At 43.6% G+C, this 22,738-nt stretch overlaps 1 protein-coding gene across 1 annotated transcript; it reads left to right on the top strand.

Annotated features, from left to right (window-relative positions):
* Window positions 1-20,358: 20,358 nt before the first annotated feature.
* CITED2 (Cbp/p300 interacting transactivator with Glu/Asp rich carboxy-terminal domain 2) lies at window positions 20,359-22,738 on the top strand. Its single transcript, XM_035296871.3, has 2 exons — window positions 20,359-20,594; window positions 21,046-22,738. Exon 2 carries the CDS (start codon window positions 21,054-21,056, stop codon window positions 21,873-21,875), a length of 822 nt encoding a protein of 273 aa, XP_035152762.1. The 5' UTR covers window positions 20,359-20,594; window positions 21,046-21,053; the 3' UTR covers window positions 21,876-22,738.

Below are 22,738 nucleotides of genomic sequence, written 5' to 3'. Positions count from 1 at the left end.
TAGAGCCAAGAGCAGAGTGCCATATTTTAAGGTAGTGTGTTTTGCCCAAAAGGTTTCTTCACAGTTTGTTAACAGCTGAGGCTCTTTCCCATATTAAAGACCACCCAGATGTGATAACTTGGTGGTGGACTCATCTTCTTGGCATTTATAATGGCAGCTGCCTAGAGCCCAGGGAGTTAGAAGCAACCCACAGAGCAATTTCAGTCAAATGCAAGTTCGAGGTACATGACCTTGCAAGCAATGCTGCTGGAGAGAGATATATGTATCTCTCCTCCAACCCCCAACTCCCTCCGGAGTCCTTGGAAAGTTCTTCTGAAAAACACTGAAAGAAAAAATGCTTAACTGTCAAACACAGAGAATCTGGACAATTTTTGTCCCCTTTAAAGAATATATTTTCTTGTATTTTCCCTGAAAGTTATTTTCCTACAAAGGTACAAAATTTCAGTCCTCTCTAATTTGTATTTGTATCAGCCACTTTCATCACAGTTATACAGAATTTACTACAAATCAGCTGAAAACTTATTTGCACGATTACAATCTCCTCTTTGGTTTGGGGAACTTTAGTAAAGTTTACTCTACATGCCAGAAAAAAAATTATACACCTTTATAGTGCTAGAGATACACAAACGTATGGACACAGAGCTGTCCTCAAAGAAAGTGTGTGTAGAAATGCAACTGATGAGTTGTTATTAATAGAAGAAAATTGAAAAAAATAACTAAAACTACCCTATAATTTTAATAAATTATTAAATAATTAATTTAAATAAATGGATTATTCAAGTCCAAAAGTAAGTACACTGTAGGAAGTTTCTCTTTCTGACACTGCAACCAGAGACAAAATAGAGAGAGGGCTGGGTGCAGTGGCTCACATCTGTAATCCCAGCGCTTTGGGAGGTGGAGGCGGGCTGATCACCTGAGGTCAGGAATTTGAGACCAGCCTGGCCAACATGGCGAAACCCCATCTCTACTAAGAATACAAAAAATTAGCCAGGCATAGTGGAGCACATCTGCAATCCTAACTACTCGGGAGGCTGAGGCAGGAGAATCACTTGAACCTGAGAGGCAGAGGTTGTGGTGGGCCGAAATTGTGCCACTGCACTCCAGACTGGGTGACACAGCAAGACTCTATCTCAAAAAAAAAGGAAAAGTAAAGAAACACACAGAGAGGGGAACACTTGTGAATGGTTCAATCTGGAAGTATAAACAGGAGAAAAAAAATACATCCATGGATCACAGGTCAGATGTAAGAGACAAGGTTTAATAGCTAACGCTAAGATGACTTGTGCTATGGCTGTTTCCTAAGTAGGCACTGAGAATAGATTTTTTTTTTTTTTTTTGAGACGGAGTTTCGCTCTTGTTACCCAGGCTGGAGTGCAATGGCACAATCTCGGCTCACCGCACCCTCCGCCTCCTGGGAACAGGCAATTCTCCTGCCTCAGCCTCCCTAGTGGCTGGGATTACAGGCACGCGCCACCATGCCCAGCTAATTTTTTGTATTTTTAGTAGAGACGGGGTTTCACCATGTTTACCAGGATGGTCTCGATCTCTTGACCTCGTGATCCACCCGCCTCGACCTCCCAAAGTGCTGGGATTACAGGCGTGAGCCACTGCACCCGGCCGAATAGATTTTTTAAAAGTGCAAAACATTATGAAAACCTCATCTCCATGGAAAGAAATTGTATGTGCTTTGTGTGTGTGTGTGTGTGTGTGCATGCGTGCATGCGTGCGTGTTTGTATGTGTTTGGTATGCACGTGTGTGTGTGTGTATGGTGTGGGGGATGTGTGTGTATATTTTATACAAAGCATAGTAAGCCAGCATGGAATATCTTCACAGTAATTTTCTATCTAAAATGTGGAAGGACAGGACTAAAGAGACCTACACTTAAAAAAAAAACTTACTGGAGAAATAGCCTGAGTGAAATATAAGAGGAAGAAATTCAATCGAAGACCCTCAAGGGAAGATTTTCTTTGATCAGCACGTGAAAAGTTATTGTTTCAAATTGAATAAGCAACTGCAACATAAAAATGTATCCCTCTACCTGAGTTGTCCATCAAAGGGATATTGTAGCAAGTAAAAAAGATCTCAGTATTTTACTTTTTTTTGTTTTTGTTTTTGTTTTAAACATTAAAACTGTTCTCTAGTACTTTTTCACTTATGTCACTCAATGCCCTTTTAGGATAACTCATACGATGAATTTCTCTCAGCTAAGAGTAAAAAAAATAGTTTATCTTTCCTAATAAACTAGCAGTCCTTTCCTTATTAGACAATGAAAGCTACGTAATGCAATATATTTCTTCCTTTGCCTTGGCTACCAGGAAGCTCTAAGAAAATTTGCATCCCCCAGAGTTCACTGAAACCATTATCCATTGTTCCTCTTCTTTTGTAGTTTGTCTTTTGCTGTTTTGTTTTTGTGTTAAGATTCCTTAATTATATGTTTTGAAAAGCTGTTATTTTATTCAAAGTTGGAAAGGGAGAGTGGGACGAAGAGTATTTTTCACTTTTCCGTCTAACATAATGCTGATTATTATGCCCTGTCCTTAAAATGGAGAAAAGAGGCATGAAAGGCCAAAGAATTTGGGAGCAGTGTCTCTAGATTTGGAGAAATAAAACACAACCCTTGCTTTGAAAAACTTAACTTCTGTCCAAAGTCCTCTTCTACTCTCCTGTCTTTCAAAAGAAATAAACAAGAATAGAAAGCCTTTCAGTGTTGAAGTCAGGTCGATTTCACCTGACACCCCCGCTGTGCCACTTGGGAGCTGAGTGACTTCAGTCAAGTCACTTATCCTCTCTGGCCTTAGTAACGCCATTTGAGCAGAGTTGACGTTGAGATTCAATAAGACAATGTATATGCGAGCCAATGACATACTCTAAGGTTCATCCAGTCATTCAGCAAGTGTAGTCTCTCCTTTCTTCCTTCTTTTACTTCCCCCAGTGGTATACTGTTTTTCTGTTTCTGAGTCATTAGGCACAGTGCTAAGTAAAGAATGCAATGTAGTTGATACCAGCCAAAACCCATCACTAAAGACCACTTTTTTTCACCCCTTAGATTCTATGTTTTAGGGAGTGAAGGATTCTTAGCCAATTGAATTAATTAATAATGGACTTTCCTATTCTATTTTTTGAAACTGGATCTTACTCTGTTGCCCAGGCTGGAGTCTATGGAGTGCAGTGATGCAATCACGGCTGACTGCTGCCTTTCCCTCCCAGGCTCAGGCGATTTTACTGCCTCAGCCTTCCTAGTAGCTGGCTAATTTTTTGGTATTTTTTTGTAGAGATGGGGTCATATTCTTATTAAATAATATATAATTGCCAATTTGAGTTCCTGATCAACTTGAGGTTCCCATTCTTATTAACATCAGTTGAAATAATTTTAGTCAAAAGCAAAACAACATTTAATAGCATGAACAGCCTTAGGCTTCCCAAGTACCAAAAGGAACTAGAAAGCTTATCTTTTTTTTTTTTTTTTTTGTCATGGAGTCTCGTTCTGTTGCCAGACTGGAGTGCGATGGTGCCATCTCAGCTCACTGCAACCTCTGCCTCATAGATTCAACCAATTCTCCTGCCTCAGCCTCCCAAGTAGCTGGGACTACAGGCACGCACCACCACGCCCAGCTAATTTTTGTATTTTTAGTAGAGATGGGATTTCACTATGTTGGCCAGGATGGTGTCGGTCTCTTGACCTCATGATCCGCCTGCCTTGGCCTCCCAAAGTGCTGGGATCACAGGTGTGAGCCACCTCGCCCAGCCAGGAACTAGAAAGCTTATCTTATTACTTTGGCTCACTTGCAAGAGTCCGGAAGCTCTCAGTGGGTAACCTCTAGGACGGTGGCTAACATGGTAGCTCTTTTTGATGAAATCTACCTGATTTGAGGTAAACTAATATTAATGGCATCAGAAGCAAAGGGTGTAGTTTGTCAGAGAATGAGCTGTCTTTCTGTGCCTTGGAGAGAGTCCCATTCGTCATCAGGTGGCAACACTTCTGTGGCGTCATCATGTTGCACAATACAATTCTTAGCTTTCAGGTATAGAAATTTGATATATTAAAGTGCTCAGCAAACTTTGTAGTCTGATATATCTTAACCAAAATTAAGATAAAATATATATTCATCTCTAGATGTATTAATTTTTTTAATGTATTAATTTTTAACAAGAAAAGAACATGCTTTTTCTGTGACTGAAATACTCACAGCTACCAAGTAGAATGTCTTCTTGCATTTATCACCGTATTCTGATTCTTAGAAGTTGAATTATTTATCAGAAACTTCCCTGGTGGACACAGAATCAGAGCAGGGAAAAGACTGATCACGGGAGGTAACTGACAGAGGCCGTGGTGAAGTCACCAGGAAGTTGCTCTCACACAGAGAGGAGGACACGTCTCCAGGGAGCAAACCCTTGTCTCTTTTGGCTGGACGATAAACACAGCCAAAGTCTAGTCCTTTTTTTATTTTATTTTATTTTTTTGAGACAGAGTCTTGCTCTGTCACCAGGCTGGAGTGCAATATCTCCATCTCGACTCACTATAACCTCTGCCTCCTGGGTTCAAGTGATTTTCCTGCCTCAGCCTCTTGAGTAGCTGGGATTACAGGAGCCCACCACCACACCTAGCTAATTTTTTTGTATTTTTAGTAGAGATGGGGTTTCACCATGTTGGCCAGGCTGGTTTCAAACTCATGACCTCAAGTGATCTGCCTGCCGCGGCCCCCACAGTGCTAAGATTACAGGTGTGAGCCACCATGCCCAGCCCAAAGTTTTGTTCTTTTATCAGTTTTGTGTGTGTGTGTGGTTGGTTTGTTTGTTTTCAGAGACAGCATCTCAGTTTGTTGTCCAGACTGGAGTGCAGTGTCACTATCATAGCTCACTACAGTCTTGAATTCCTGGGAGCAAGCTAAGTCTTGCTCTTTCGATCCCATTTAACGTGGATTCCATGCTGACCATCTGCCTTTGGTTAATGCCTCTTCCTTCAGACACTTCACGGGACTTCAGCTTTCATAGCTAAGATTCTGATCATTGATGGCTGCTCTGCAACTTTTCGAACGTGGTTTCATTGCTCTACTGTCACCAGAGTGCCTCCTGAAGCTCGCAGCCCAGCTGTTGATTAGATATGGGTGCCTCCTGTTGTCCCAGCTATGCCTGTATTGACAGACTCTTGGGTTATTTCTCTAGATAGCTAATCTCAGGGGCATGGTTCATTCCAGTTTAACTCACTTTCAGAGGGTGGACCATAGATCTATTCACACCTCAAAATTCCAGTGAAATTCATCTCTACATTCCGGAAATTAAAAGAGCCTTGTAATAAACAGAAGACACTGGAAAGAAAGGTGATCAAACATCTCTTTAGCACTGATAAAGGGGCATGGTTGGGTTAAGAGAGGTGCCTGGTTAATTGGTCTGTAGAATCCACAGTAGGCATTTCCCTTTTTCAGACTCGATTTGCTCACCAAGCAGTTTTCACCTGAGTCAGAAACATAATGGTGCCTCCAGATGTCCCAAACTGCTAGTTATGGACCCGGTTCGCACCTTCAACAGCACCACTTTTGCTCCCCGCATTCTTCAAACCAATGCTTCTGCCTATGATCAACAGTTTTCATGAAATAATCTGAAAGCGAAACGTAAGATTTTAGCAATGAACAAGGTCTGTGCGTTTGGCTGAGCAAGGGGCGCTGACCTTTTATGCCTCAGAGAAGCCTGCTAGTTACCAGCTTGACTTGCACATATGGTGCAGTCCAAGTTCTGATATGAAATTGGCTTTCCAAAGATTCCAGAGAGCTAAGAACAACTCTGCTCATTTTCCTAACCACCAGCCCATCTCTTGTGACTGCTGTTTTTGGTCTGTACTTTGAGCAAAGTCCTTGGCTACACATAGGTTTTCTGTGGTGGCAGCTGGTGCACAGTTGATCCCTTCAGGATTGTCAGCAGGACATAAACAACAGGGTGTGAACTTCACATGACAGTTTCATAATCTTCTGCAACTCTTTCAAGTTTTGCTCTTTATTGTCTATGTCCTTGGGCAAGTCACTTTACCTCCTTCAGCCTGAATTTCTCTCTCTCTAAATAAAGTGGATTGGATAAGATGCTTTACATGGGCCTTGCCATCTGCAACTGACTACAATTCTGTGATTCTTTTAAATCTAATAAGAAACTCCATCATCCACTTTCAAGGTATAGGTAGACTCAGGCACATTTTTACATGTGCTTGTGAAATCTTCTCCACAACTCTGTAGTCACACTTTGTGCACCAACTACTAGATAAACTCCTCTTAGAGTTCTGATGGCCTTTGTAACTTGATGTTTACAGACAACTTTCTAGCTGTGGTTGCCTAGGCCTTTTCACTTGTAAGAGGATAGACACATCAAATAGGTTGAATGACTACCATTATGTTTCGGTTGTACATTCTTGATGATAAAGAAGGAATCCAGGCTGAGCTCAGTGGCTCACACCTATAATCCCAACACTTTGTGAGGCTGAGGCGGGAGGATCGCTTGAGCCCAGAAGTTTGACACCAGCTTGGGCAACACAGTGAGACCTCATTTCTGTGAAAAAATTTAAAAATTAGCTGGGTGTGGTGGCATGTACCTGTAGTCTCAGCTACTCGGGGAGCTGAGGTGGAAGGATTGCCTGAGCCTTGGAGGTTGAGACTGCGGTGAGAGATGATCACGCCACTACACTTCAGCCTGAGAGACAGAGTGAGACCCTGTTTCAAAAAAAAAAAAAAAAAAAAAAGAAGGGATTCAACAGAGAATAACCAATAGTGATAACCAGAGAATTACAGATCATGGCACAGACTTGAACCTCAGTGAACTTCTGTACTATCTGAGTAATACATTCAGTGATTGCAAGAGTCCCTGTCCGCAAAAACAAAACCAAAACACACACACTCTAAAAGTTTTGTAAAGCTACTGAATCCAGTTTGTTGTTTACCAAATGAATATATACCATAACATAGCTTCTGCCTTCCATTTAATTTAAGCCTCTATTTAAAGAGATAAAATGGTTGCCAGTCTATTATTGGACCTATATTTATCTCCTGAGAATAATTTTATTTATGAAAAGGTGTTATCCCTGAATTAATGTCCCTCTATCATCCAGTGACAAGAGAATGGGTTTGGGGGTCACACAGATGTTAGGTGTTAGGAGACAAGGAAAAATAAGTTACACTCCAGCCTGGAGGAGCTTGTGGGGGTGGCAGCTGCGGTGGGGTAGGGGAAAGGTGACATGTAAGAAAACTATTCTTTGTTAGTGCAAGTTGGAAGAGTTATTATGCTCCCTGGGTTCTGATCTTGCACCTTTTATCTAATCTCCTGAGATCTCTGATAGCAGAGTTCATCTAGCCTCATGAACTCTGAACCTTTCTCTCTGTCTGCATTAGTTTATCCTGCCTTCTTTTCATGGAATTCTCCCTGGTAAGCAACAAAGACCATGAAAAGGATGGCGGCCTGGCGCAGTGGCTCACGCTTGCAATCCCAGCACTTTGGGAGGCCAAGGCAGGCGGATCAGGAGGTCAAGAGATCGAGACCATCCTGGCCAACATGGTGAAACCCCACCTCTACTAAAAAAAGACAAAAATTAGCTGGGCATGTGGTGTGTGCCTGTAGTCCCAGCTACTCGGGAGGCTGAGGCAGGAGAATCACTTGAACACGGGAGGTGAAGGTTGCAGTGAGCTGAGATCATGCCACTGCATTCCAGCCTGGCAACACAGCAAGACTCCTTCTCAAAAAAAAAAAAAAGGAAAAGAAAAGGATGGCTTGTTGCCATCATGTTGCTCTGGAACTTATATCTAAATTAATATTTCAAAAGAAGCATCCTTAAACTCCTCTATGGCAGCAGGTCATTTGAAAATGCGTGACCATGTTGGGATCAGAGGGAACTACATGTGGGTTCATCCTGAGGCATCTGTTTCTATCATATCCCCTTAAATGTGTGAGTGGTCCCTACCTCCAGGTAGAGAACTGATTCTTTCTCCAAATACTCTTCCTCTTGATGATGTGTTATGAAGGAGCCACAAAGCCAGTTAAAAATACAGGAAATGTTGGCCTCAAGAAGAGCTTAAATTACTGGAAAGAAGTTAAAACATTGAAAAGGTGGCGAAGAAAAGAAAGATTGAAAAAAAAATTTTAAATCTAAACAATAACTAGTTTTATAAATAATCTTTCTAAATTATTTAGCATCATTTAGCATGTAAGGAGAACAACTCAAGGGTCAACAGAGGAGCAAACTAGAAGACTGGAAAATGTTTTCATTTCTTTTTTTTTTTTTTTTTTAAAGGAGATTGCTTAACTGTAAGTGTTAAAGGAATTTGCATTTTTTAGCTTCATGATCACCTACTCTGAGTCAGGTACTATTTCTGCACTGGAGAAGCGATGAGGTGACACTGGGCACAAGATTGAAGGCTAGACCCTCTCTTCATGGGGACAGTATTCAGGGAACCACAACAATTTATTCACTGTACATTTTGAGAGGGACTGTGAAAGAAACTCTGAAGGCAACTGTATTTAATAGAGGCAATAATGGGAGACCTGACCGGTCTGGAGCAAAATCACAGGTTCCTTCATGGAAGAATGCCAGAGCATTATGAGATATCAGTAGGTAGGAGTGTACCACTTTAGAATTTCAAATTATTTCAACAGACCCACTGCAGTTACGGGAAGGGAGGGAGGCCGAAGGATCCCCACACTGTCGCTGTACGCTTCCCTTGGTGACACCACCACAGATCAAGTCTCTTCAGCTCAGCTGCTCTGTTCATCCCGAGTTCAACTGACTCCCATACTCGTCAGATTCACGAGAGATTGATGAAGAACAGTTGATTCATTTACAATTCCAGTACCTGGAATTGTTGTGCCTACTAACTCGCAAGGTACCCAAGAACCCAGGAAGCTGAGATGTTCCTGCTACAGATGCTGATCTTATCTTGAGCATGTTTATGCTCCTTTAATGCACTCAGGGAAGATAATCTTATCTCAGACTTCTGAGGATGTTTCTCTGGTGCCCCCACACACTGATTCCAGAAGCAAGGCTGCCCTTGAAATTAGCCTAGAAATCCCTTGCTCACTACAAATTAATGGTGTAAACAAGATTGTCTAAAATACTTAAAAGGCATGAAGCACCTACAAGCACTCCAGAAAAAACCATTTCAAATATAAAAAATTGACATGAATATAAATCATTCTTTTCTAGTTATTACCCAGCTCGCCTAAGCATTTCCGTAAAGCTGGTGTTTGAAAGAATAGAAGCGGGAACTAATGAACCAACGACTAAAAAAGATTGAACTCACAGACAACTTTGGGGTCATACATTTATTTGATATAGGAAAGAAACCTGCATTTTCTTTTTTAACGAATTGGCTTATAACACTGAGACTTTTCAATAATTTAACCTTTCTATTTTCTTCTCTGCCTCAACCATAGATCCAAATCACTTATTATAATACATAGTTATGTGACCCAAAGTATTGGTAATAATGAAGACTGTATACCACCAAAGCCAGGGATTCTTTAATTGGAGTTCATAAATACCTCACACATCTTAAAATAGTCTTGGGTGTTCTCTTTTTCTTTTCAAGAATTCTTTAATTTTATGTTTTCATTTTGTTGATCAATTTCTAACAAATTATTAAAAGCATATTATGATCATCCAATGATCATCTTTCATTATTTAGATCTGTGATTGTAACTGTGATGATGCCAAATAGCATGACTTTAAAGTGTTGAACATGAATCAGGAAAGAACAGAGTTGGCTTTAGCAAACATGAAATGGTCACACCATGTGCAGATCAGACAAAGTCGTGGTGCAAAGTATAGACGTTTTCACGGTGGTTCCAATAAAACTTCCATTGCATAGCATGCTATAGCATCAGCAGGCCAAACTCAGTAGCAAAAAACAGATACAGCAGTTCTTGTTACTAGATCCATACTGCAAGGGGTGGCTTTGTTTTAACAAAATCTGCCAGGGAAATGTTAATTTCTATTTTTATTGGTTCTGAATTTTTATTTAACATGGACATGTGTTCTAGTATTATGGTTGTAGAGGAGCTAAAAACATGAGAATATCACGTGTTGTTCCCTATCTTTACATGCTTAGGAAATATAATAAAATAATATAAGTAAACATTTGAAACCTTAGATAATTTTTTGTTTTGAAGGAGAGCTTTATTATTCTTTATTCAGAAAGAGAGCTTTATTATTCTTGAGAAACACTGACTTAAACAAGTATTTTTCAACATTTTTGTCCTGTGAGTCTCCTTCATTATTACCTCACGAACCACTTAGGCATTTTCAGGTCATTTAAAAAATTTTTGTATGGCACATAAGAAGGGAGTTCGCAGAAAATATTACGTTTTAGATAAATGCAATGTATAATGGAAGTTTGTTTTGTGAAATTTATTGTAAATAATATTTATTACAAAGACTATGAAAACAAATTATTTTTTGTTATAGAGTACACTTATTAAGATTTATTTTCAAGGCCGGGTGCAGTGGCTTATGCCTGTAATCCTAGCACTTTGGGAGGTCAAAGTGAGTGGATCACCTGAGGTCAGGAGTTCAAAACCAGCCTGGCCATCATGATGAAACCCCATCTAAAAAAAAAAAATAAGATTTATTTTCAATTAATTGTATAAAGTAAAGCATAGCTTGTTAACAAATTCAAAATTGACAATATTCTCTGTGGATCTAGAACTAAATACATATTTAAACATATTGAAATACAACTACATATTATGACATTACAAATTGGCACAAAATACTTCCATTTCCTGATGTTTTTAGTTTTTGAATTTTGTACATAAAAATCAACTGGGATTTAAAAAAATAATGTTTGTGCTTTGTTTGTAAGTAATGAGATCAGAGGAATAGTTTCAGGCTATTATTTGCAAACATACTTCCATAATTATTAAATACAGCAGCTGAATCTTTCTAATAAACTGACAGACAATTTGAGTGTAGTCATCACTATGTCTTCTCTTTTTTGGATTGATTTTTTTGGTCCTAGAGCTACGTATTTGTGCTATATTAAAGTTTTCATGATATGTATGCAACTTCTGGGTGAGATGACCATCATCACAAGTTGTGAAATAATTATCACAATTTGGCTGGGCACCATGGGTCATGCCTGTAATCCCAGTGCTTTGGGAGGTCAAGGCAAGAGGACCACTTGAGTCCAGGAGTTCAAGGTTACATGAGCTGTGGTCACACCACTGAGCTCCAGCATGGATGTCACAGTGAGACCCCGTCTCAAATATATATATATATATATATATATATATATATATATATATATATATATATATAAAACAATTACATTTCTCACTGGTTTTATTCAGAGCCATTAGTCTTTTATCTTAAAAAAAAATCCATATGTGAAAAAGAATTAAAAGCAACTTAAAGTTGTTAAATAGTGCAACCACCACTCTGACAGGAGTATTTAGCTGAGAGAGTAACTAAGTTACTTTTTTTTTTTTTTGAGACGGAGTTTCACCCTTGTTACCCAGGCGGGAGTGCAATGGCGCGATCTCGGCTCCTCGCAACCTCCAACTCCTGGGTTCAAGCAATTCTCCTGCCTCAGTCTCCTGAGTAGCTGGGACTACAGGCGCGTGCCACCATACCCAGCTAATTTTTGTATTTTTAGTAGAGACGAGGTTTCACCATGTTGACCAGGATGGATCTCTTGACCTTGTTATCCACCCACCTCGGCCTCCCAAAGTGCTGGGATTATAGGAGTGAGCCACCGCGTCCGGCCTTGTAACTAAGTTACTTAATGCTTGCAGTTGATGTCTGCAACCTCCGCTGTGGGCTCACTCAGCACAACTCAGACTCTCAAACTTCCATCTTGTTAGTTTTGTTTTGTTTTGTTATTGTGTTTTGAGACAGGGTCTCGTTCTGTCATCCAGGCTGGAGTGCAGTGGCACAATCACAGTTCATTGCAGCCTCAATCTCCTGGGCTCAAGTGATCCTTACACCCCAGCCTCTCAGTGTGCCACATGCCAGGCTAATTTTAATTTTTTTTTTTTTGAGACGAGTTTTGCTCTGTCCCCCCGTTGGAGTGCAGTGGCACAATCTCGACTCACTACAACCTCTGCCTCTTGGGTTCAAGTAATTCTCCTGCCTCAGCCTCTCAAGTTGCTGGGATTACAGTCGTGTGCCACCATGCCTGGCTAATTTTTTGTATATTTAGTAGAGATGGGGTTTCACCGTGTTAGCCAGGATAGTCTCAATCTCCTGACCTCATGATTTGCCCACCTCGGTCTCCCAAAATGCTGGGATTACAGGCTTGAGCCACCGTTTCCGGTCTTAAAATTTTTTTTGTAGAAACAAGGTCTCTCCATGTTGCCCAGGCTGGTCTTGAACTCTTGGGATTAAGCCATCCTCTTGCCTTGGCCTCCCAAAGTGCTGGGATTACAGACATGAGCCACTGTGCCCAGCCCCAAACTTCCATTTTGAACTGGAAAACTACTTTTAAATGATTTTAATTCCCACTGCTTTAAAAGTAGAAATTTATATAGATTCTATGACTGTCTTCTGCAATCCTACCCACCTATAATACAAAAAATCAGCTGGGAAATGCTGATCTAAAAAACCACTCAACACATCTCTATTCCACTTCAATGAAGTCTTCATAAAGACTTGTTCTGCTCTGATAATCCACACTCGTGTTTTTAAATCCTGATGGTTAGGAAGTCCTTTATGAGCAAGTCACTTAACCTCTCAGGACCTCAGATTTCTCATCTAGAAAAGGAAGGAGTTTGGGTAGGATTATTTTTTTAAGTCCTACCCACACTAGAATTCTATGATTTTTATGTATTATCCAAGGCATTCGTTTTCATAACTGCTTAACATCTGAACAATATGTTTTTAAAACAAAATCAAACAGAAACCCTTAATATATAAAGCACTTAAAAGAGAAGCTGAGAATACACAATGTCTACAGAACACAGATTTGGAAACCACTGATATAAAGCTCTCTTTTTAAAAATGTCTTCCTTTTTTCTTTGTCTCAGTGGAAAAAGAAAACATCTGGAAAGGATCCACCATATTAGTTTTCCTATATGTAGACCAGAACATATGGATTAAGTCACCTGTCAGCTTTTTCTGCTCCAGATTAAACAGACATTATAAGTCTCATTTCCCATCCCTTTAAAAATATATTTCCTTTTTTCTTTTTATAAATCATCTTTGGTTTTGGTAACTCTTTATTAAAAGGTAAAGTTGCAAACCAACCATGATCTCGCAGAAGAGCCCAGTGTAACAAAAGGATTACTTCCAGCTCTGTCACGTGGTTCTCGTTCCTGATACACTCCCAAGTTGTTTCCTTTTCAATAACAGCATTCCATGGCTGCCTCTGATTCAACCAATAGCTTAAGAGGACCCGCAGTTCTGTTTTGGTTTGATTTTTGGCTGAACTTGTTATATCTAGTCAATAATTTCCCATCCAATACCCATGTAATTTGTTATTGTCCTTGTGAAGCCTCTGCAGTTTTTCTTATTGAACATAATCTTGTTTTTGATAGAGTGTTTTTCTAATTATTTAAGGTCACTGAATTTTTCTTCTGCTCTCCAACATACCTCATCCAACTTCAAAACCAATGTGAATGTTCTCTTGCTTATTGTTAAAAGTGCAGACTAAGAAAATGCCAATCACCTAAAAAAGAATCTATATGTGACGTGTGTTATATAGGCTGAATTGTACCCCCACGAAAATTCCTCTGTTGACGGCTAACTCCCAGTACCTAAGAATATAATCATAACTAGAGATAAGGTCTTTAAAGAGGTGATTCCATTAAAACAAGGACAATAGGGGGGGTCCCAAACCAATCTGACTGATGTCCTCATAAGAAGAGGAAATTTGGACACATGAAAGAAACAACAGGGTTTCCTGTACACTGAGGAGAGACCATGTGAAGACACAGGAGAAGCAGTCATCTGCAAGCCAAGGAGAGGGGCCTCCGAAGACATCAGACTTCCTGACACTTGGATGGTGGACTTTCAGCCTCCAGAACAGTGAGAAAATACATTTCTGTTATGGAAGCCTCGCAGTCTGATACTTCGTTATGGCAGCCCTAGCAAACTTACACACATGCTCCTGGCTTATGATGGTTTGACTGACGATGTTTTCAACCTATAGAAATGGGGTTAATCAGAGCATGACCCCACGGTAAGCCGAGAGGTGTCTGTTGAAGGTTGACTTTATTCTGTGCATGCCATTTTTCGGCCCCTTGGAGCTCACGGGAACCTCTGCGAACACAGAGAAGGCTACAGGAGAATTCAGATACCCATAACTCAAGTCAAAATAGGTCATAAAGGAAGATCTGAGTAAACTGCCCTGGAAGCACGGAGGAGCCAGAATTCTTTCCATCTAGGGGATCAGGGGAGACTTGAAAGAGGAGATGTCATCTAAACTGGGCCTTCAAAAATGGGCAAAATTCCAGTTATGGGCGGGAGGTGGGGAGGAAATGGGTGGCAATCCAGGGAAACTGGACATTATGAGTGTGAACCAGGTTCATAATATACCCATGAATCCTGTGAGAATGACCCCCGTTGTCATCAACCTATAAACAAGGTTAGCTGTTTGCAAACCTAGCTAAACATCAGAACCAACTGGGAGCTTTTAAAGAACGTATAGCTCCTCAGGCCCTCCTCCCAGCCTGCTGAATCAAACGCTCCAGGAATGACATCCTAAAATGTTTATTTTAATCAAATTCTCAAGTGGGATAGTACCAACTTCATCCATTTAAAGACCCCTTAATACAAACATTTCATTGACCTCTACATGGTAAGGGCTATATTTATCTCAAATGAGAAAGTAACTAGAGACAGAAAAACTATTGTGAGTTTGGTAATAATTTCAAGTGAATTTGGGTTTTATGAATTAGAACCAAGTCTACATGTTTAAAACTAATATTCACATCTCAGTTTGACATATACACCACATGTAAGACATTACTTATTCAATTTGCAGATAACACCAGGTTGCACATACGCTCTCTGTCACTATTAATCCTGTGTTTCAGACTCTCTCTCTTTCTCTCCTCTTTTCCCTATTCCTCTCTCTCTGAGGAGCTGGCCATGTGTTTCATCGTTTTTTTTTTTTTTTTTTTTTTAAAACATTCTCTGAGACTCAAAGTCCTCCTTGCTAAAGTGATGAAAGTAATCCCTACTCCTTAGATTGAGGATTAAGTGAGCTTTGGAGTTTTGTTTCATTTCGTTGTTTTGTTTTTCGGGTTTTATTTTTTTTTTGAGACAAGGTCTTGCTCTGTCACCCAGGCTGGAGTGCAGTGACATGACCTAGACCTGTGACCTTGACCTCCTGGGCTCAAGTAATACTCCCACCTCAGCTTCCCAGCTTCCCAAGTTGCTGGGCCACAGTCACGTGACACCATATTCACTAATTTTTATGTTTTTTGTAGACACAGTGGTTTTGCCATGTTGCCCAGGCTGGTCTCAAACTCCTGGGCTCAAGCAATTCTCCTTTGGCCTCCTAAAGTGCTGGTGATTGCAAGCTTGAGTCACCGTAGCCAGCTGAGAGAATTTAAATAAAGTAGGAAATACAGTGCTAAATCTCACCCTACCCCCTTCCCCAGCCCAGCCCCACCACACAAGTATGAGCTCTTTCAATATATTTTTTGAAGCTAGGCCCTTCAGTCAGCCTTTTCTCAATTCAGATTTTAGGTAAAGCCAGAGACTAATCTCTAAAAGCTTGTTTCAATCAAAAGTTCACACCAACAGGGACCTTTGTCCATTACTCGGCAGCCAGTGATGCCCAGGTGAGTCATCTTCCCAAGCAGATAACAGTTTTGCCCAAGTGGCTGCCACGATGCAGACAAAGGTAAGCTGTAGTTCTCCTTTTCCACTGGATTTTTCTACCTCCAGCCTTTCTTTGAGGGGGGACAGGGCTAGAAGGGATGGAGATCTCACTCTATTGCTGAGGCTGGAGTGCAGTGGCATGATCGTAGCTCACTGCAACCTTGAACTCCTGGGCTTAAGCGATCCTCACCTCAGCCTCCTTAGTATCTAGGACTACAGGCATGCACTACCACACCCGGCTCATTTTCTAACTTTATTTTGCAGAGACAGGGTCTCAAGATAGTTCAGTTTGGTCTTGAACTCCAGGGCTCAAGTGATCCTCCCACTTCAACTTCCCAAAGTTCTGGGATTACAGCTATGAGGCACTATACCTGGCCTACCCCCAGCCTTGAGAGTAACCTTCTGCAGAAAGTCTTCTCTGACCCCTCACTGGTGTTCCTGTAGTGCCAATGCCATATTTTATTCATAGCATTCACCCATCAATCAGTAAAAGTCTAACACCTGCCAGGACTTGTTTCAAACACTGAATGAACACCAGGCTAGGTCTCTGCTCTCATGGAGCTGCCATCCTAGTGGAGAAGACAGTAAACAGTCAATTTACCATGCAGCATGTCAGGTAGGAAGATGTGCTAAGACGAAACCTAAAGCCGGGCAAGGAAACAAGAGGGATACTGTTATTTGGGCAGGATAGTCAGGAAGAGCTCATTGAGGTGATATTTGAGCAGAGACATGAAGAAATTAGAATATGGGCCAGTAGGACATCTGCGAAGAGAGTTCCAGGTGGCAACTGTCTTTGTCGGTAGCAGGGGTCTTGTATTACCCAGTTATTTATTTATTTATTTATTTAGACATGGAGTCTGGCTCTGTCGCCCAGGCTGGAGTGCAGTGGCGTCATCTCAGCTCACTGCAACCTCTGCCTCCCAGGTTCAAGCAACTGTCCTGCCTCAGCCTCAGGAGTAGCTGGGACTACAGGCACCCGCCACCACACCCAGTTAATTTTTTGTATTTTTAGTACAGGTGGGGTTTCACTGTGTTAGCCAGATGGTCTTGATCTCCTGATCTTGTGATCTGCCCGCCTTGGCCTCCCAAAGTGCTGGGATTAGAGGTATGAGCCACCGCGCCCGGCCTGTATTACTCAGTTTATTTACCACTGTTATGGGTGGAATTGTGTCCCCACAAAAATATGTTGCAGATATGTTGGAGTTCCACCCGCCAGTACTCCAGAGTATGACCTTCTTTGGAGTCAGGAGCTTGTAGAGGCAATCAAGTTAAAATGAAGCCAGTAGAAGGCCTAATCCAAAAGGACTAAAGTCCTTGCAAAAAGGGAACTTTGGACACAAAGATACACATACAGGAGGGAGGGGGGTGGAAACCGTCACATGAAGATGAAGGCGGGGATCAAAGCGATGCATCTACCATTCAAGGGAACCAAAGATTGCCAGAAAACCATCAAAAGCCAGGTAAGTGACACAAATAGATTCTCCCTCATGGCCTTCGGAACCAACCCTGCCAATGATCTTGCACTTCTAGCCTCCAGAACTGTGAGACAATAATGTTTTGTTGTTTGAAGGGCAATCAGCCTTAAGTTTGTATTAGATTGGTGCAAAAGTAATTATGATTTTCGCCATTACTTTCAATGGCAAAAATCGCAATGACTTTTTCACCAACCGAAATAGTACTGTGTTATTGCAGCTCTGGGAAACAAATACAACCATCCAGCACTGTGAGGGCCACAAAGAGAACACCCACTGGCTCACCCAGGTTCACAGAGTAAACCCTGGTTACCCGAGACTTCTGGGAGCCCTGGGTTACCGCAAGTGCCCCCAACTGGACTCTGTTTCCTGTCTTACTTTCTCTAACCATTCTCCACAGTACCGCTTTGATCTTTCTAAAGCCCAATACTGTTCCTATCTTGTGGCTTTGCAAGCTTTTGCCTGCCTCTCACTGTCTTTGGAATACAGTAAAATTTCTCAGTTTGAGGACACAGTGCCCTTGGCATCTGGCCCCTGTATATCTCTCCAACCTTGTTTCTCTCATTCTTTGCATTAACTCCTTAGCCTTAAGTTTTCTACCACACTTCTAGCAGGATCAAACTTCATTCATCCTGAGGCCTCCACTTAGTCACCCTCGCCACTGGAAAGCCTTCCCAATGCCCCCAGGACAGGAGTAGGTGTCCCTCCTGTGTGCTCTCCAAAGACCTTCCCTTCAATGCTGCTGTGGCATTTATCATAGAGTGTTCAAGGCCTGTTTGTCAGTCTTCTCCCTGTGACCATGAGTTCCTATCTTGTTTTTATCTCCAGCACCAAGAAAGCATTTGGCACTTGAAGCACAGTCAATGGATGGAAGAGAATAAATGAACAAAGCATACCATGTTCCTAGCAGCTGGTCCCAGAGCTATTTTGTTCTCCTTTAAGGCACGGGGGATGGGCAGGTGACCTTTCCAGGATTTCCCAATAGTATGTAGAACCACTGGAGCTGGTTGGAGCTGCACCTTTCCTTCGTGGTTGCAAGAGGAATTTAGATTAGACATTCAAAAGCTGTCCTTGTGTCGAAAGACACTTGCAGCATAAACAAGGGAAGTAAACAGTCCCGCAATTTTTGAGGCTGGGGTTGACCAATATTTTAGAATCTACTTTTTGATAGGAAGTGGCCGCTTCAGGTACCCAAGCCTCTGATTCAGTCAACTGCATGTCCTGACCTACAGGTAAAGGTGGTGGGAGGTCAGGAGAATAACGAATTGTTGCAACTAACAATGCAATATGTCCTGTGCCAGTATCTCCAAAAAGTAAATATTTTTGAGGCTTAAAAATTATTTGCATACGTGGTTTGCTGGAGAGCCTGCAAGAGGAAAGAAGAAGAGACAAAAAGTAACAACATGTAAAAAAATGCCTCACTAGGAAAAGACAGAAGGGTCATAGACGAAAATAATCAGGATTGGGTCTCTTTTGCAAATTCCTGAATGGAGAAATGTATCAGAATTTCCAGTCCTCAAGGAATAGGGCCTTAAAAAGTCTTGTGTGCAAGAAGGGGGAAAAGGACAAGGGGGGGCGGGGAGGCGGACTCGCTTTTCGCAGCAGGAAGTCCTCAATGGCTATCGAGTCAGGAAGAAACAACTGCCCAGAAGTCCTTATTCGGAACGCTGAACTCGATTTTACCACGTAAAGAGCAATATAAAAGCTCAGAGCAGCCCTATCATGGTGTTGGGGAAACTACTCGGCTTCCCCAAATGAGAAAGCCAGAGAGCTCCGACGGGGTAAGAGCCCAGATCTGCGTTAAGGGTTTTATTTGCAAATCAATGAACCAAACGGGAGACCAGTCTCCGTGTGCCGCGTTCTGGAAGCAAGGTTATTATTATCGCCTATTGCCCCACTGAACAGTTTCACTGAAAAGGAAGAGTCCCAGCCGTGTGTGTGCGCGCGGTGCCATACGGGACTTGCAGCTACGTGCCCACCTCCAGAACGACTTTATTTACAAAGTGATTACCATGTTATCTATTTGTTTTCCTTTTCCAGCAACAGCAGCCTTACTCAGCCCTCGAATTTCTTAATTACAAACCCGTTTGCTTCTAAATCAACCCCAAACCGTCAAGCAGAGCCCAGAGGGAAGCTGTGCAAGTTTGCACACACCCCCACCTCCCGGATCCAGGGCAACAGCAGAAGCAAGTAACTGTGTATGTGCAAAAAGGTGGATCTGGGGACGAGGATCGCTGAGTTTGTTTACAGAGCAGAGACGCCTCAGCTCGGATGCCAAAGCTACCAAAGCAGCAAACGCAAACTTAGCAGAAGCACACGTACCCCGGGAGCGGCGGGCGGGCCCAAAAGCGCGGGCTGGAGTTCCAGGGTGCGGGATCTGGGGTGGCCGGGCCCGCGAGCGCGCTCGGTCCACCTGCAGCCGCAGCCGCTGCCGCTCCCCGCCCCCAGCTCCTGTCCTTGAAAGGAGTGGAGGAAAAAAAGGCATCTACATGCAGTGATCTAGAGTAGGTCTACCCACTGCCCTTATGAAAACACAAAGGCACAGTCCAGGAAAGCGCGCTCAAGAAAGGGCGCATTATTTGTCCGGGTCTTTAAAACCCAACTACGAGGACGCACAGCCATTCTTCGCAGCCTGGGAAAGCTTTGGCAAAGCCGGCGAGGCAGAAGGGCACTCCGGAGGGCGGGGGCGCTGGGCGAGTCCCCTTTTCCCGTAGAGGGCCAGACAGATCGCTAGGTGAGCGGAGTGGGAGAGCTGGGGGTGGGGAGATCCGGCCAGAGGCGGGCGGTGAGCTCTCCTCGTTCCACTCCGGGCAGGCGCTACCTTCGGGCGGGGCGGCCGGGGAGGATTTCCCCGCTGCCCCGGGGGTGGCTGAGCCGACCTCGCGTTTCTGGGCCGGGAAGAAACCAGAGCCAGGGGGCGACGGGCCCGCAGGCTCTGCGCACGTGCCGCGGGCAGCGGGGCCGCGGCCACCGGACCCGGTCCAGGTGTCCGTGTTGTTCCGGAATCCGCGTCTTCGCGCCGCCCGCCCTGGAGGTTCTCGCTCCGCCCTTCAAGAAATGCTATATTAACTGTGGCCAAAGCCCTAAGAAACACAGCTCATTGTTGGCAGCTGCCGGGCGCTCCTACCGAGCTGTGAGAGCAGCGGAGGGGAAATAAAAGGGAACGGCTCCGAATCTGCCCCAGCAGCCGCTGCGAGACCTCGGCGCCGACATCGCGACAGCGAAGCGCCCTGCACGCCAGGAAGGCCCCCTCTATGTGCTGCTGAGCCGGTCCTGGACCCGACGATCCCGCCCTCTGTCTTCGGAGCAGAAATCGCAAAAACGGAAGGTAAGCGCGACGGGCGAAGCTGGCTGGGGCTCCTGCCAGCCCAGTCCTCCGAGGGCAGGGTTTGCCCGGAGGAAGAGCGTGAGGCGAAGCTGGGGAATAACAACAGGATGTGCAACAACAGGATGAGGAGGGCTGATTCAATGCCTGAAGTTCGCGGCAGGGCTACGGGGCACTTCCTTTATTAGGCCACTTCGGGGAGCAGAGGGGGGTGTGGGCTAGGGTCCTCCCGCCCGATCTCAGGGGAAGGGGCTGTTTGTGTAGTGCCCGGCTGTGTTTCGAGTGGCAGGTCCTCCTTGGTGGCGAGCCCGGGTGCACAGGCTGCTAGTGGGATTTGGGGGTGTTGGTTCGCAGCCGACGTGCGCCCGGGAATCAGAGGCGGGCAACAGTGGGGTGCGCTGTGGTGGGCGACACGTGTGGCGCGGGTCTCATCGTCTGCCCTTTTCACTTCCAGGACTGGAAATGGCAGACCATATGATGGCCATGAACCACGGGCGCTTCCCCGACGGCACCAATGGGCTGCACCACCACCCTGCCCACCGCATGGGCATGGGGCAGTTCCCAAGCCCCCATCACCACCAGCAGCAGCAGCCCCAGCACGCCTTCAACGCCCTGATGGGCGAACACATACACTACGGCGCGGGCAACATGAATGCCACGAGCGGCATCAGGCACGCCATGGGACCGGGGACTGTGAACGGAGGGCACCCCCCGAGCGCACTGGCCCCCGCGGCCAGGTTTAACAACTCCCAGTTCATGGCCCCCCCGGTGGCCAGCCAGGGAGGCTCCCTGCCGGCCAGCATGCAGCTGCAGAAGCTCAACAACCAGTATTTCAACCATCACCCCTACCCCCACAACCACTACATGCCGGATTTGCACCCTGCTGCAGGCCACCAGATGAACGGGACAAACCAGCACTTCCGAGATTGCAACCCCAAGCACAGCGGCGGCAGCAGCACCCCCGGCGGCTCCGGCGGCAGCAGCACCCCCGGCGGCTCGGGCGGCAGCGCGGGCGGCGGCGCGGGCAGCAGCAACAGCGGCGGCGGCAGCGGCGGCAGCGGCAGCAGCAACATGCCCGCCTCCGTGGCCCACGTCCCTGCTGCAATGCTGCCGCCCAATGTCATAGACACTGATTTCATCGACGAGGAAGTTCTTATGTCCTTGGTGATAGAAATGGGTTTGGACCGCATCAAGGAGCTGCCCGAACTCTGGCTGGGGCAAAACGAGTTTGATTTTATGACGGACTTCGTGTGCAAACAGCAGCCCAGCAGAGTGAGCTGTTGACTCGATCGAAACCCCGGCGAAAGAAATCAAACCCCCAACTTCTTCGGTGTGAATTAAAAGAAACATTCCCTTAGACACAGTATCTCACTTTTCAGATCTTGAAAGGTTTGAGAACTTGGAAACAAAGTAAACTATAAACTTGTACAAATTGGTTTAAAAAAAAATTGCTGCCACTTTTTTTCCCTGTTTTTGTTTCGTTTTTGCAGCCTTGACATTCACCTCCCTTATGTAGTTGAAATATCTAGCTAACTTGGTCTTTTTCGTTGTTTGTTTTTACTCCTTTCCCTCACTTTCTTCAGTGCTCAACTGTTAGATATTAATCTTGGCAAACTTCTTAATCTTGTGGATTTTGTAGATGGTTTCAAATGACTGAACTGCATTCAGATTTACGAGTGAAAGGAAAAATTGCATTAGTTGGTTGCATGAACTTTGAAGGGCAGATATTACTGCACAAACTCTGCCATCTCGCTTCATTTTTTTAACTATGCATTTGAGTACAGACTAATTTTTAAAATATGCTAAACTGGAAGATTAAACAGATGTGGGCCAAACTGTTCTGGATCAGGAAAAGTCATACTGTTCACTTTCAAGTTGGCTGTCTCTCCCTCCCCCCCCATATGTACAGATGATAATAGGGTGTGGAATGTCGTCAGTGGCAAACATTTCACAGATTTTTATTTTGTTTCTGTCTTCAACATTTTTGACACTGTGCTAATAGTTATATTCAGTACATGAAAAGATACTACTGTGTTGAAAGCTTTTTAGGAAATTTTGACAGTATTTTTGTACAAAACATTTTTTTGAAAAAATACTTGTTAATTTATTCTATTTTAATTTGCCAATGTCAATAAAAAGTTAAGAAA

This window comes from Callithrix jacchus, chromosome 4 (assembly GCF_049354715.1).
Source record: "Callithrix jacchus isolate 240 chromosome 4, calJac240_pri, whole genome shotgun sequence".
Classification (NCBI taxonomy): domain Eukaryota; kingdom Metazoa; phylum Chordata; class Mammalia; order Primates; family Cebidae; genus Callithrix; species Callithrix jacchus.
The sequence above is the reverse complement of the archived record's forward strand: the minus strand, read 5'-3'. Positions and strand labels throughout refer to the sequence as shown.